Source organism: Parasteatoda tepidariorum, chromosome 1 (assembly GCF_982258835.1).
Source record: "Parasteatoda tepidariorum strain Cologne lab strain chromosome 1, Ptep-v5.0, whole genome shotgun sequence".
Lineage (NCBI taxonomy): Eukaryota > Metazoa > Arthropoda > Arachnida > Araneae > Theridiidae > Parasteatoda > Parasteatoda tepidariorum.
Genome location: NC_141755.1, coordinates 66,880,209 through 66,895,865, shown reverse-complemented (window position 1 = coordinate 66,895,865; position 15,657 = coordinate 66,880,209). Strand labels below are relative to the sequence as shown.

The 15,657-nt window shown below is 27.9% G+C and overlaps 1 protein-coding gene across 1 annotated transcript in view; it reads left to right on the top strand.

Moving 5' to 3' along the window:
• The window catches only part of LOC107444401 (muscle calcium channel subunit alpha-1), a 221,011-nt gene that overhangs the window by 133,618 nt on the left and 71,736 nt on the right, over window positions 1-15,657 (top strand). The window contains exons 6-10 of the mRNA XM_043039109.3: window positions 3,291-3,443; window positions 9,535-9,728; window positions 9,827-9,930; window positions 10,829-10,944; window positions 13,884-13,931. Coding sequence (XP_042895043.3) covers window positions 3,291-3,443; window positions 9,535-9,728; window positions 9,827-9,930; window positions 10,829-10,944; window positions 13,884-13,931 — 615 coding nt within the window. The remainder of the gene's footprint in view (window positions 1-3,290; window positions 3,444-9,534; window positions 9,729-9,826; window positions 9,931-10,828; window positions 10,945-13,883; window positions 13,932-15,657) is intronic.

The following is a 15,657-nucleotide window of genomic DNA, read 5'->3' as shown; positions in this document are numbered from 1 at the left end:
AAATATCATAAGAGAACATTTTTATTTCCTATGCATCGAAATGATAGTTGGGTTTTATTTTTTTACCGTTATATTTGTCGATTTACAATATTATTCACAATGATTTAAACATACGCAAATTAATAACACTGTTAACAATGCATGAGAATTAGCAGAGTTCTAATTAACAAATTATATATTACTATTTACTAATTGGCTACTAATCGAATTGACTAAGATCATTTTTATAATTAAAGAAATTAGGCAATAAATACTCTTTTCTGTAAATTTTTGTAAAAGTTTATTTAGCTTCGTGCTTTCAAATTCCTAGTTTATAAATGCGTATCATAGTTTAGAGAAATGGTCAGCAAATTTATGAAAAATGAATTATTGTACAGTTTTTAAATCTTATTGTGGGCTACTAACCAAAATAACAAAAAAAATTTTTACAATATTCACACTTGGTTAATTGTCTATAAACATATATTAATATGTTTAGTCCAATAAAGTGTTAACTCGATCTACAGAATATATCCCAACAAGCTGCTAGTAGCTCGTAATCGATGGTTTGGTGATCGCTGGTTTATTGTGTATAAGTACATTAAAAAATTAAAAATTTGGTAATAGCGGATAAAATGTATAATAATAGCAGATAAAATAACTTAGTCATGACGATTTTTGTGTTTTAATGATTGTTTACAGAATTGCGAACGGAAAATAGATGGATAAGTATAATTTACAAATATTTTAAAATTACTAATCTAAAAATTACTTATCTTAAAAATAGAGTATAGGTTTTATATTTTGATAAGTAAAATAAAATTTTTTAATCAGGCAAACATTTCGGTACAGATGTAGTATTTACTTAAAACAACAGTTTCTTAATCCGAATAAAAAAATGTTTTACTTAGAGGAGAGTTATCTAAATCGTACCATTTTTCACATATTAATTTTCATCAGTCTCAAATTACTGGCAATTACATTTGAAATATTTTGATTGAAAATATAGTTATTCAGTTATTTTTATTATTTTTTTGGTAAAAATAGTTTTGCAGAAAGTGCTAAAAATTTATTGTTTCCTGAATCGTACTGACCCATAAAATTTGAGCAAAAGTGACTAAACAAATAACTAGAGAATAAGTAATACAAAACAAGTGTTTATTATTTTAATGTTAAGTGCTGTACTACATTTTCTGGTGAGCTACGAGTTCAGTAAATGGCATTATAAGTCAAAAAAGTTATCATAAAACATGATTGTTTTCTTCTAGAAAGGTAAATTATGATTTTTACATGAAATTAAAAACGTAATTAATTATAAAAGCGAACACTTACAAAGGAAATCATTAGGTAATTCACTGTTGGATTGGCTTTTGGTTCAGTTACGTTTTAAGTACAACATACATACCTTTTTTTCACATTTTGGCAGGCACATTTTTCACTAACCCAAGTTATGCATTGCAAACATTGCACCATATTTTCAACTAGATGAGTCTAATACACAAAGCAAACCATTCGTCAGATCTGGAGAATAGGTGCCTATTTTTGAGCTCTTGAAAGATGTTGATAATTTTATTTATATATTTTGAAGTCAATGAAGTTTTTTTTCAAATAAAAGGGTATCTCACTGCTTCACTTTCTTAAGATTATTTATTTAATACATTTAACTTGCTTCGTTTCCTTGCTTCGAAGAGCTATTTTCTTAGATTTAGTTTACTGCTTTACAATTTTTTAAGACTGAATTTGTGAGTTTTTGATCTGACTTCTTTAATTTTATATTCCTCTCAAGCTCTTTAGCTTTTTCTTTGGGGAGTTTAAGTTCAATCGTTAGTTCAAGTTTATTTTTAAAAGAGCTGCTTGTTAAAACTGCAGTTCTTAGTGATTTCGAAGCAACTTTTTTTTTCTTGGGTATTGGAAACATGACAATTGATTTTATTTAAACCTTTGGCACAGAGAAAATCACTGAAGCATATTTGTATGTTAAATCCTTAACAGACTCATGATTACTTGCTTCACGAAGAGGCAATCACTTGGATCCAATTGATTCGTCTCCATGATTACTATTTCAGCTGGTGAAAAATCAGTTTCATTAAAAACTGATGAATCAAAGGGTTACACAACTAAACATTTAATTCTTGATAAGAATTTTCAATTGTTGAATTGTTGTTGTCCTATTGTAAGACTCGGTCACTAGATTCGACTCTTGGTTCTGTGTAATAATCAGACCAGGATAGCTTCACAACCACTTTTCTACTGCTTAAATACAGTTTAAAGGGCTTGAAAAGTGACCTGTCCAATGGTTGGAGCAGATGCGTCGCTTGTTCTGGTAGCTGCAACGCAATTAATACAACATTCCTAACCAACTTCAAAGAATTAATACAACATTCCTAACCAACATTCGTCGAAAAACCATCTAAAAGAAGTAGAACTTTCATTATACGGGAACAGGTAGCAAATCTGCATGCCATTAAGTGAATAATTGAAAGTTCTATTTGATTTCGTGAATTTCAATCGTCTACAAATCGTGTCAATTTTTTTTATTGTTAAAGAAATTATTGCAATAAATTAAACTGATTAAGATATATTAAACTTATGTGGCAGATGTGGATCTTGGAATAGGCCCCAAAATCGTACCTGTACGATTTAGTAGCCCTCAAAATGTACAATTTAGGTTACTACGTCACTTTTTAATCAAGGCATTAATACTGGCCTTAAAAATAGTTAGTTACCGAATAAACAAGTAGAACATACCAGAATAAGTTGTATAACAATTATCTGATGCATTTAATAATTTTGCACATTACATTAGATCTGTTATATACTACCTTTACACAATTAGTTCAAAAATTACATTGAAAACTTATAAAACTGATAAACTTAATGCGTATACACAACGACTCAATTCTTCTGCCTGGATCACCATATGAAAAAAAGCTTTCTTATTTATCTGCTAGGGCATTCTGCCCTTAATATTTTTTTTAGAAATCAAAGGTGGTATGATTTAGGCAACTTTCCTAAGCATAAAATACCACAATCCCTGTCACAAATAATTCTGCCTAAATTAGTTTGAGCAGATTATTGTAATTAACATCTAAAAACCTATCTAATGTACTTTTTGTACAAAAAATAAAAAAGTGTGTTTCATAAAATATAAATGATATTCTCTTTCATAATATTTATATTTTTTAATCAATTGCATACATTAAAAACATTTTAATCTTGCATATACATGATCATTTAATAAACAAAATGGTTTTAGATAATAACCATATCTAACGTGATATATCATAGATATTTTGATTATTTTTCTCTAGGTTTACAAGTAGTTTTAAATTCTATTCTTCGTGCCATGGTGCCCTTACTTCACATTGCTCTCCTCGTCATCTTTGTAATAATCATTTATGCCATCATAGGTTTAGAACTATTTTCTGGTAAAATGCACGAAACATGCATAAACAACGTAACAGGTAAGAAATATTTTGATTATTTAACAGAAAATAAACAGTTTTTATATTTATCGTACGTATCGTAATTTCAAGAAATTAGGAATTATTTCAAAAACTAAACTGACTGGAGAGGGCGGCTTACATGACATTAACTAAAAAGTACCAAACCTTGTCCTAGAAATTAAATGGAATACCATAGTGAACGAGAAGATACTTAAAATTTTTATACACTTTGAAAAAGAGATGAAAAAAACCATATATTTCTTTAAAAGTCCAGGTCAGATTACTAGTTTTAAAGTAATTGAGAAAATGCACTTCCATTTTTTGAGTTGATTATGGAATTTTCGTAATAAGTTTAATCTTGGCGTATACTTTTATTTCAAAACTATTTTGATCACAGCATATTTAAACACATACATGAAAAAATTTATGACCACATGATTATTTTCTTTTGTTAACATGAAATAATTTTTTGAAGAATTGAAGAAGTAGGGTTATTACTTTGATTTCAAAAAAAATTTTTTTTTAAGATACGTAAAAGTTGGCAATTTTGTTATACAGGATGATCCATTTTCATAATCTTTTGTTATAAATAAAGTCTTAGGAGTAATAAAGTAACAAATTTAATGAAAGTAGCAAATTTAACGATTCACTTTTCCATAAGATACGTAGATTTTACCAAACAATATTTGATACAAACTTTTTCCATAAGATACGCAGAAGTTTGCAATTTTGTTATGCAGGATGATCCGTTAGAACCTCCATTTTCGTAATCTTTGTCATAAATAAAGTCTTCAAAGTAACAAATTTAACAACTCTCTTTTCCATAAGATACGTAGATTTTGCAAAACAATATTTGATACAAAAGTTTTCCATAAAATACGTAGAATTTTGTATTTCAATAAAATAGGATGATCAATTAGAACCTCCATTGTCATAATCGTTGTCTTGAATAAAGTCATAGGAGTAACAAAGTAACAAATTTAAAGAAAGTAACAAATTTAACGATTCACTTCTATAAGTATCAAACCCTGCTTGGAAAATAACAGGGTGGAGATAAAAGACTATTGTTAGAAAACCATTCACGTTTCCTCAGGTATTTAATTAGGTTTTGATGGTTATCAGAGTGCTTTTCTAAGCAGAGATTCATTTGATTTAAATATTTATTATTTTCGCCTTTTACTCGTTTAAACGTTTATTTACAAACCACCATTTCTCAAAGTGCAAAGGGACGTTTGTAAAAATTAATTACACTGGCGTGGGTGCAGACTATATGTTAAAAATTACATATTTATTCTCTGAAAGGTGACTTTTGTTCTAACACACTTCATTTTCAAGCACACCTTATAGTCCTTTTCGGTAAACTTCATCCTTATCATAAAATATATTTAATTTATAAAAAAGATTGGGAAGTGCAACTAAAAGAGTAAGTGAGCTTCAACAGAGCATGATTTGCTGCTGCGAAATTATAGAATGTATTGGTATATGGAAATTATAAAACATTTGCCAGGCCTGAATTAGGAGTTCAAGGTTTGGCTAGTAACTGCTATTGGTTGCGAAGAGTATTATTCCCCTTTTTAAAATTTAGAACTTTAAATGTGTTTACGGTGGTAAATAAACACGACTATTTTATGAAGCTGAAACATTGCAACAAATCTTTCATGATTTTAGAATTTTGCTGTTATGGTTGAAAGTTAAATAAAGAATATCTATTTATATAATTTGATTTTCTCTCTGAGCATTAGCATTGCGAAACGTATATAAATAATTATATTTATTGAGAGGCTGATCGTTCGGTGTAGGGGTCAGGGAACTGACCTTACATCAGAAAAGTTCTGGGTTCGAATCCCAAACAAGGAATGGTTGTCCCTTCATTCTATGTTCTATCTGTCCTTACTGTGAGAGCAACGCTGGCCCGCTTACAATGGTGCCCCAGAAAGAGTGGCCAACAAATATGCTCTTCAGATGCCTGTATTAACGAAATGAAATTTATTGAGAGAAGTTTAAATGAAATAAACATTTTATTTTGATAATAAATATGAAAATAACAGTTATGTTCTGACACATACTACGAAAACGAAACGAACGAGAACGAAATGAACAAAAGATAAAATAAACGAAAAAGAATTTCGAAAAATTACAATATGCTCTGTGACATAATGTATTTAATTATCTCAATCGTGAATATATCTTGAAATTTATGTGTGTGCATAGGCTTTCGCAATTTCTGAATTTTTTTTTTTTTTGACACAATATATTTTTTTTGGAGATGTGTTTCGAGAAGTAAAAAAAAAATGCTGAATTTGAAAGTTTGTAATTTTTTAAAAAATATATATTTTTTCTGTTTTAAACTTGTCGAACAATAAATATAAGCATGACATGACATGAATTTTATTCTAAAAATATCTCTAAAAAAACACATCAATAAATTTAAATTCTTATCTCTCCTTCAAGAGTCAGAAACCAGGAAAAGTTTCTGCTTTCAATCATCGTCTATTTCCGGCTTTCCCTCAGGCATTTATTAGAATAAAAGACTTCTCACGTCTCAGATTTCTTTGTCAGCGAAAAGACGTTGTGCTGCTTGTGTCATTCAAAAGTGAACACAAAAGTGCTAAATAAACCTTTTAATTCTTAGAGCAGTAAAGTTTGGCATTCTGAAGAATTATTTTTCAATAAAGTTTCCCATACTTTATTTGAAGTTTCGAACGCAGAGCTTTCTTTCATGGCTCAAACGCGAAACTGAAGTAGCTCTTTGAAAATGATTTAATATAGAATAACTAACTTTTCATGGGAAGAAATACAATGAAGTATTGAACCACAAAGTTTTGTTTCAAGACTCAAGTGACATGCTAAAATAGTTCTTTCAAAAAGATTCAGTCTAAATAGACTCATCAGGTAAAAGAAATACACTGTATTTTTTTTCATTTCAAAGAAAAAACTTTCTTTGGAAATAACTTAAACTATAATCATGCAACACAATATAGTGAGTTAAGAGGAGATTTATTTTATGGATCAAATGATAAGATAAAACAATTTTTTTGGAGAATGATTTAATCTAAAATAACTCATCATGGGAAAAAATATAACTAAGTATTAAACCCAGAGTTTCGTTTCAAGGCTCAAATGAAAACTAAGATAGTTCTTTCATGATGATTTAATCTGAAAAGACTTATCAGGCGAAAAAATACAGTGAAGTGTTGAGCAAGGAGTTTTGTTTCATGGATCGAATGATAAACTAAAACAATTCTTTGAGAAATATTTAATCTAGAATGATAAGAAATACGAAGAAATACCGTGAAATATCGAAAGCAGAGTTATTTTTTTTATCGTAGTTTAAACGATAAACCAAAACAATATTTTGAGAAATATTTAATCTAGAATAACTCATCATGCGGAGAAATACAGTGAAATATCGAACGAAGATTTTTTTAATCGTAGTTTAAATGATAAACTAAAACAGTTGTTTGAAGATGATCAATCTAGAATAACACATCACGCGAAGAAATACGGTGAAGTTTTCCACGCAGAGTTTTGTTTTATGGCTACGATAAACTAAAACAATTCTTTGAAAATTATTTAATCTAGAATAACTCATCTTTCAATGAATAACAGTAGGTTGCCAAACGCAGAGTTTGGTTTCATTGCTTAAATGATAAGTTAGAAAGTTCTTTGTTATCTGAAATAACTCATCATACAAGCAGTGAGGAGTCGAAAACAGACTTTGTTTTTGTTGAAATACTAAAATTATAAACTACTAAGAGAGTACATTAAAAAACAATGTATTTTATTGTTTAAGTTTTTACTTTTTTGCTTTTTGGGGGGATAAGGGGAAATGTTCTTCTCTAGAAGTAGAAATATACAATGAATTTTAGCTTTTAACTATCCGTTTCTGCGTAAATATTTCCTCGTTTTTATGTTCCTCATCAGTTTAAGCTGCAATATTCATCACCAATTATAAATCCTTTTTTAGCTATTCATCATTGTTGAGCATCGTATGAAATTGGGAATTAAATTTAAATTTACGGCATCAAACATCATCAATTTTTAGTACATCTTTCGGTTTCATAAATAGTATACAAATAATAAACAAAGAAATCGAAATCTATGCAATACCAAACGAGAAACAACTTCTCGAAAAATGATTCAGAATTTTTAACTATTATTGCCAAAATAAAATCATAAAAGTATTTTTATTACAGCAAGCTATCTCAATCATATAAAATTATTTTTTAGCTTAATTGCACGCAAACAGTATTTGTAGAAACTTTATTACGAGTCTGCAGTGATATTTAATTGGTAATCATCGCTCATTTATTCTTACTAAACCATATAATTATTTGGTTTTATTAACACTAGAACAGCTGTATTTGAAACTTAACTAAAACCGTCATTCAGGGTCAATTAGACCCTTATTAGAAATTGATGAATTTTCAAAGTAAATAATTTTTTACATGATGAATATTGTTAAAAATACAAAATATGTAAGAGTTTTTTAGAAATCTAAGTTTTTTTTCGTTTTTTTATTACCGCTATGACAATATTATATTACATTATATACATATTGCATCGATTATATATTGCAATGCAATATTACATTATAATGTAATATTGTATTGGAGACTATTTCGCAAGAGCGCAGGTAATACGAAAATAAACAAACGACATGAATAGAAATAGTATACATTAGCATACAACATGTTTTAAAATGCTAAGTTTCATAACTAGTTAGGCATTAGAGTAGACATATACAGTACATACGAGTGACGTAAAAGTGACAACCAAGCATCGACAAATCATTTTCTAGCATTTCTCATAGCTAGTATTCGTTTTATTTTGTGCTTTGCGGTGTTTTCTGGGCACTGCGTAGTTTTTGTTTTGCGATGCAAAAGATGTATGTATAGACAATGAAGTGGCATTGAAATTTATTTTACTCAAATTCAGTATTCCTGTAATATAGGTCTTTTTTACGAAAAACACTTATCTGCAAGTTTTACTGAGATGTAGGACAGTAATTCCGGTGCACCTGGAGTTTCGGTGTGATTCCATAATTAGAGCTTTATACTTTTCCCCGATCGTAATTCATTTGCCCATTTTTCAACCTACACAAATAAAAAAAGCATTCAAAAAACATTATTTTTTGGACTTTATATCAAATGAAATCAAAGTTATGTGGCTTGACAGCCATAATACCGAATAAATTTTCATTATTATTTACATAACAATTACTGCTCCCAACAATACTATCTTGTCCAGGATAATGACAAATATAACCACTTATAACCAACATGTACATGGTTTCTTTTAGACGCTATTAATGAAATTCTAATTCAATAAGAACGAAGTAGTCACTTCGAGAATCGTATCTAAGATACATAATTTCACAAAAAATGGTGCACGTGGCATTTATTTAACACGATGGACGCTAATTTCAGTTCTACAATTCATCTTCATAATGTTTGCAGTTCTGCAAAATCAAAAACAGACATAAGACTTAAAAAAATGAACATTTTTTGGTGTCAAAATGATTCCTTTTTGTCTGTTTCAGGTATTTCCTCAATTTATTATTCTAATAATCAACAGAAAGGGATGAAATTTTGACATAGTAGATTTAGAAATGTTATGGGAAACGTACAATTTAGCTTCGAAACTCACTTGTGTATTCAAAAATAACATAAGAAATGGCAAAAAACGATAAAAATAACCCCAGTATTAAAACCATTCTCTGTACATAAATAAGACTCGGGTAATAAGTATTTATTTTTATATCAGGTTTAAAGAATGCTTACATTTAACGATGAAACATAAAAACGTCTAAACATGCGAAAAAAGTTAGGTTGTAATTCAAATTTGTCACCCCTGTTCAATGTTGAGCATTAATGGCTTATAAGGGTTTAATTTACGAATAGGAAGACATTAAGATTAAATAAGAAGTTGATATTAACTAACTGTGCTACAGAAAGAAAAAGTTTTTTAAAAAAAACTTTTCGAAATTGCAATTGATTTTTTTATTAAATTCCAAAGGGTAAACTCTTGTAGTAATGTAAATTTTTGTATTTGAATCTTATTAATTAAAATCTCTGAGGATCCTATTAGATCTTCTTAAATATTTTAGGAGAATTTGCCTTAGAAGAACCTCACCCTTGTGGTGAAAATGGGTACCACTGTAACTCATCAAGCAGTGAAGTGTGCATGGGATATTGGGAAGGACCAAATTTCGGAATAACTAACTTTGATAATTTCGGTCTTGCTATGTTGACTGTCTTCCAATGTGTCACCAATGAAGGATGGACCAATGTGCTTTATAATGTGAGTGTGATTTATAAAGATGATCTATTTTTAACATGTTTAAAGCTTAATCAGATTTCAAGAAAAGAAAAAAAAAATCTTAAACTCTTTTTTTACAGATAAATGATTCTGTTGGAAATGAATGGCCATGGATTTATTTTATAAGTTTAATCATTATTGGTTCATTCTTCGTGCTCAACCTTGTTCTTGGTGTACTCAGTGGGTAAGTGTTCATTTTGAAATTGCTATCCTTAAACAACACTTATCAGTTTTCATTTCAAAATTACTATCACTTAACAACATTTATTATTTTTTCCTTTCAAAATTACTATCCTTATATTTTTATAACTTTTTATTTCAAAATAATCATTTATTTACATCATTTAAAAGTTTTTATTTTGAAATTTCTATAATTTAATAACATTCATCAGTTTTCAGTTTAAAATTATTGATAGTTTCAGATTTTTAAAGCTTTTATTAAAACCAACTGCCTTGAAAATGAATTATGGAAAAAAGTAAAACTAAAATAAACGTGTATTTATTAAATGGAGAATAAAAAATGCATATCTTAGATAATTAAGTTAGTTTTTATTACTTAAAAGCAATTTAAATTTTACGCAAAATTAAATACCTCGTCAATTTTATTTGTTACGAGAAATAATTTATATTTGGTATTGAAGAAAACCCGATGATAACTGCAATCTATAGTAACTAAAATACATTAACTAAAATCAAAAATCTAAAGAAAAAATGTAATTGATATTTAAAATAATTTCTATTTTATAAATGAAAAAAATAGATATGTTTATCACATTTTTTAAAATATTTCAGGGCTTATGCTCAATATATTTCCGAAAAAAAATGTTTTAACAATTTGTTTAAAAAAAACGGGTTTTTTTGAGAGAAGAGTTTTATTTTAAAGCATAAAAATGATTAATTTTATTTAAAAAAATTCCTACTTTTAATTTACTGTTTTGAAAATATTCCTTCTTATTTTCAATGGAAAGCTCAAAGTATTAAAATTGAAGTAACGTGTTTGCTCCAGTTTTATAATATGATGCATGATAAAGAATAGACCTTGTCAAGATATGTATCTCATTTCCGAATTCATTTTTTTCCAGGGAATTTTCCAAAGAGAGAGAAAAAGCCAAAGCTCGGGGGGATTTTCACAAACTGAGGGAAAAGCAACAAATTGAAGATGACTTGCGTGGTTACTTAGAATGGATTACGCAGGGAGGTTAGTTTAATAAAGTGCATGTGGATGTTGATTTGAACTGTTCTTTTATCTCATTCTTTTGTTTTAGTAGAAATTCATCAATGTTGTTATTTGTGTCATCATTTTCATAGTTAGAAATTTATCAGAAAAAGAAAATGGTTAAATAACGTTTTATTTAAATGTTATTTTACCTTATTTAAATAAAACAGTCAAATAGCCATAAATAAGATAGTATTCAAGCTGTTGACTGTACAGAAAAAACCGTTTATTAACTGCTTTCATCTAATACTGTTAAACAGTCAGAAACCAGATTCTTATCACCCTAACTATACCCACCTATTGAATCCACTTAGCTCATCGTGGCTGCGTACGTATCATAGCCGAGAAAGCTAATTTGTCTATCTCATAACCGATAGATAGTAGGTTCGAGTCCAAGCGTTGACACCGCAATATTTACTCAATTCCCTTTAACACATGAAGAGTTTCCAGTGTCCTGCACTCCCCAACTTATGACCCTGGACTAATAGAATATGGTAATTTCATTCACGCATAGATGCTGAGACTCACGTATAGAGGCTGATAATGATAGATGCTGCATCATAAGGGTGCTTAACACAAAATAAGTTTAGCATTTTCCATTTCTTATGGTAGGGGAAACAACCAGATAAACTAATTAAGCCGCATTCCATTGGGTTCATTTGATAAAACACAACTCAACCACAACCTAACTTCAATGCCCGTTACCAAACAAAAAAACCTAGCTGCAAGATTTGTTAAATTTCTTTTTTAGGGCTATGACACCATGATAGTTGTAAATGGTAAAAAAAAAAAACAGTATAGTTTTGTATTTATGGTTTTTTTAACCATACTAGTAGTAAGCGATTTCAAAAAAGTAAAGGTTAAAATGTTCTTTACCTTAAACTTTACGATTAATTGGATGGACAGACTGTTGCTGGTTATTTGACAGTAGTTTTAGAATGAAACGTAGAGTACGGAGAAAAAAATTTTTTCTCCAAGATTTAGAAAAGAAAAGGGAAAATTTCAATTTCCATTTTTTCTCTAAGATTTTCTTCCGAAATTTAGAATTTATTATATTACATACATAATTCATTTGATAACAAAAAGACCAAGAATTAAATAACTTTAGTTATCAGCTATAAATCACGCAAAAGTATTGACACCCTGAGTGACGGTGCTTTTTATCGTAAAATTAATTTTTTATTGGAATGTATTAAGAACAAAAAATCATTATTTTACAGTTATAACTACAGTAAAATCATTGAATCACTCTAATTAAAAAACATTATTTTAAAAATTACAACATAATATTTTACGGTTAAAAATGGATTTTACGGATGATGAATCCAAAGTGCCGGTACTTTATACCATAATTTTCTACAGTGCTCCAACTTGAAAATGATAGAATATTTAAATATAATACTTAGCTCACGTAATGAACAATCACAGATGTGTTTTAACTATTAATTTACTGATTGATATTTTTAAAGATATGGACTTCTGAAAAACCTAAATTAGGTTTTGTTAATTTATATTAAACTGGTTCAATAACTGAGTCTATGATAAGTTTAACTTTATTCAGTTGGAAGCTTGTTAAAAATTTTAAGCACACGGGAAAATGTGTTTTAGTTAGAGAAGTGATAGATATTAGAATGTATTAAAATCGAGAGACTGTTGAAGATTTATAAAAGGTAACTTATTATTGTGTCAAATATTACATATAATGAAAATTTTATTTATTATCTAGTCCGTACCACCGCATAACATATTTAGTAATTGATTACTTGGCAACACTTGTTTTCTTTCAAAGTAAAATAACAGTTAATTATTAAAGAAGTTTACATGTCATGAATTATTCGCGGGAATTTTATATCCAAGATGACAAGTGATCTATAGTGTAAAGTCTTTGTCTTACTTCATGCATTATGTAATATTAATATAATATGCTTGTAAGGGTTATTTGAATAGAAACAATACATTGCAAATCAGTAATAATAAGAAAGATGTACCAATATATGTTGATAAATATTAAACACAAATGGGAATCATTTAAATGACTATGTACTTATATTTTTTTAATCATCGAATTTCGCTGGTATGAGATATAGTTACACGGTTGCGTGTTGACTCTAAAATTCAATTTGCAAAACAAAACACTCTGATAGAAGTTTTTTGAGGATATTAGCTAGCAATATATATATATATTTCTGCTATTATGCAGTTCTGTTAGTCAGTCTGTTCCTAATTATCATTCTACCTATTACCTTTTATTTTATAGGAAGCTTCAAATATTAATCTATTTAAAATTATTGCGTTTAATAGTTCAGGTAATCAATATTTCAGACACGTGTAAAGGAAATTCAGAGCTTGTATAATATTTTTTTTGAAAAACAAAAATTTAACAAGTAGTGAAAGTTGTTCAAAAGTTATTATTTCTTCTTACAATTTTATTAACAAGAAACTAAAAAATATGAATTCTCTAAGAACTCTGTGCAGTGCTATGTATTCTCAAAGGATCATTGAACCCTAGACAACGTTTCTCAACGTAGGGGGGGGGCAAGAAAATATATCAGGGGCGTCGTGAAATTGAAAGTAACATACATATAAATAAAAATATATATTTCATATGACTCTAAACAAAAACATAGATTTTAAGGAAATTATAGTACGAGCTATTGTTAGATTGTTGTCAATTAATTCCATGGTTGATTTTGTTTTCTTTGATATTAACTCTGATTTTTATTGGTTGATGAGTTATACTGACTTTCAAAGAAATGTTTTCATTGTTCATACTTATCTAACTGCTTGAAAATAACTCGCTTTCTTTTTAAATTTCATATTGTTGTTCATTTTGAAATGTGATAATTTGACCTGTGAACTAAATTTAGAAATAATTGCTTCAAGTTATAATATGCTGTACATTAAAAAAATGACTTTTTTAGAGGATATTGAGCAAGACGATAAAGAAAATAAGAATGAATCCAGAAATAGTAAGTCTAAAATGTGAAAATTGTATTCTTAATATAATTTTTACTTCCTCTTGATATTTATAAATAAACTCTGAAACAAGTCCTTTATTTGCTTCTTATAAGCACACGGAGATATTTTTATCTAAACGAAACATTATTTCGCCTTTCTCAATTAATTTTTTACTTTTCTAATCTAGGAAGTCCTGTTTTCTGTTTGCAACAAAGTAAAGAAATAATTACTTATTTTATTCCTTTATTAATAGATAAAATGGTTTTTTTTACAATTTTCATAGGATATCTAATTAATCAGCATCTCTAGTGATTGAACTGAAATAAAATTTATTATTTTTTTTTTCTTGCAATAGCTTTATTGATGTTTAAATTTTTTTCTTATTTTGCCTTTTTTTGACAGCAGATGTCTCTGACTCAAATAGACAGTGATTAATAGTAGTAAATTTCATTGATTATTTTTGTTTTAGTCACATGTAAAAGTAGTACAAAAACATCACCAAAACAAATATCTACCCTGTAAAAAAGGGTTTTCCAAATAAGAGCAAAAATATGCCAAAATAGCTCCGAAAGAGATATAGTCGAATTTTAATATTCCATGTACTCATTATTAAGTATAGTGACATGCACAAAACAATATATAATCATTTTTGAGACTCTGTCCACTTTCGTTTAAACGACAAATTATTCAAAATGTGTAATTTGTGTAAAAAATTATGTGTAATTTTTTACACATTTCCGAAAAAACTATCTTAAATCTGTATTTATAATATTTCAACTTAAAACTATTAAATAATATAGATTAATCGTAGTGCCATTATAGAATTTTTTGCAGAAAATTCTAAGCTGGAAATATTTAATGTACATAGAAGTGTTCGGTATGCAAATCATTTAAATATCACACATCAATTATTAAAATTCATAATCAAATATTAAATATCCCAGTTTAATCTCCTAAATGAGTTTTCACATAATATCTAACCAAATCATTAATTAACAACTATATAAAATATAGTTAAACTGTTGCTCCATTAGAGCCTTTTATGTAGAAAATTCTAAGCTAGAGAAATTTTAGGTACATCGAAGTGTTTGTCATGTAAATCATTTAAATAATGCAGATCAATTATAAAATATCATATTTAAATATTAAATATCAAATATTAATAATTTAAATATCATTTGAGACAGAGAACTAAACAGAAATCTTAAAACAATACTCATAATACTTTAATTTTTAAAAACTATTTAAAATATAGATAAATTGTGCTGCTATTAAAGAATTTTCTGTAGACAATTTCAAGTTTGTGAAATTTTGTGCACTTGAAGTGTTTGTCATGAATATCATTCAAATATCACAGATCAATTTATAATTACCATAATAAAATATTAAATATTGCAGCTTAATCCTCTAAATATGTTTCAAGACAGAGCCCTGAAAACGCGGTCTTAAAACAACACTAATAACATTTTAATGTATTAACATCTGTATAAAATATAGATAAATCGTAGTGTCAAGTTAGAGAAATTTTGTGTACATCGAAGTCAATGTCATGAATATCATTTAAATATCACAGATCAATTATTAAATATTAAATATCACAGATTAATCATTTAAATATCTCTTAATACAGAGGCCTAGAAAGCAGTCTTAAATCAATATTCGTAAGACTCTTATGTATCACACAATAAAAATTATTTAAACTAAAGATAAATCACAGTTCTACATAAAATTCTACGT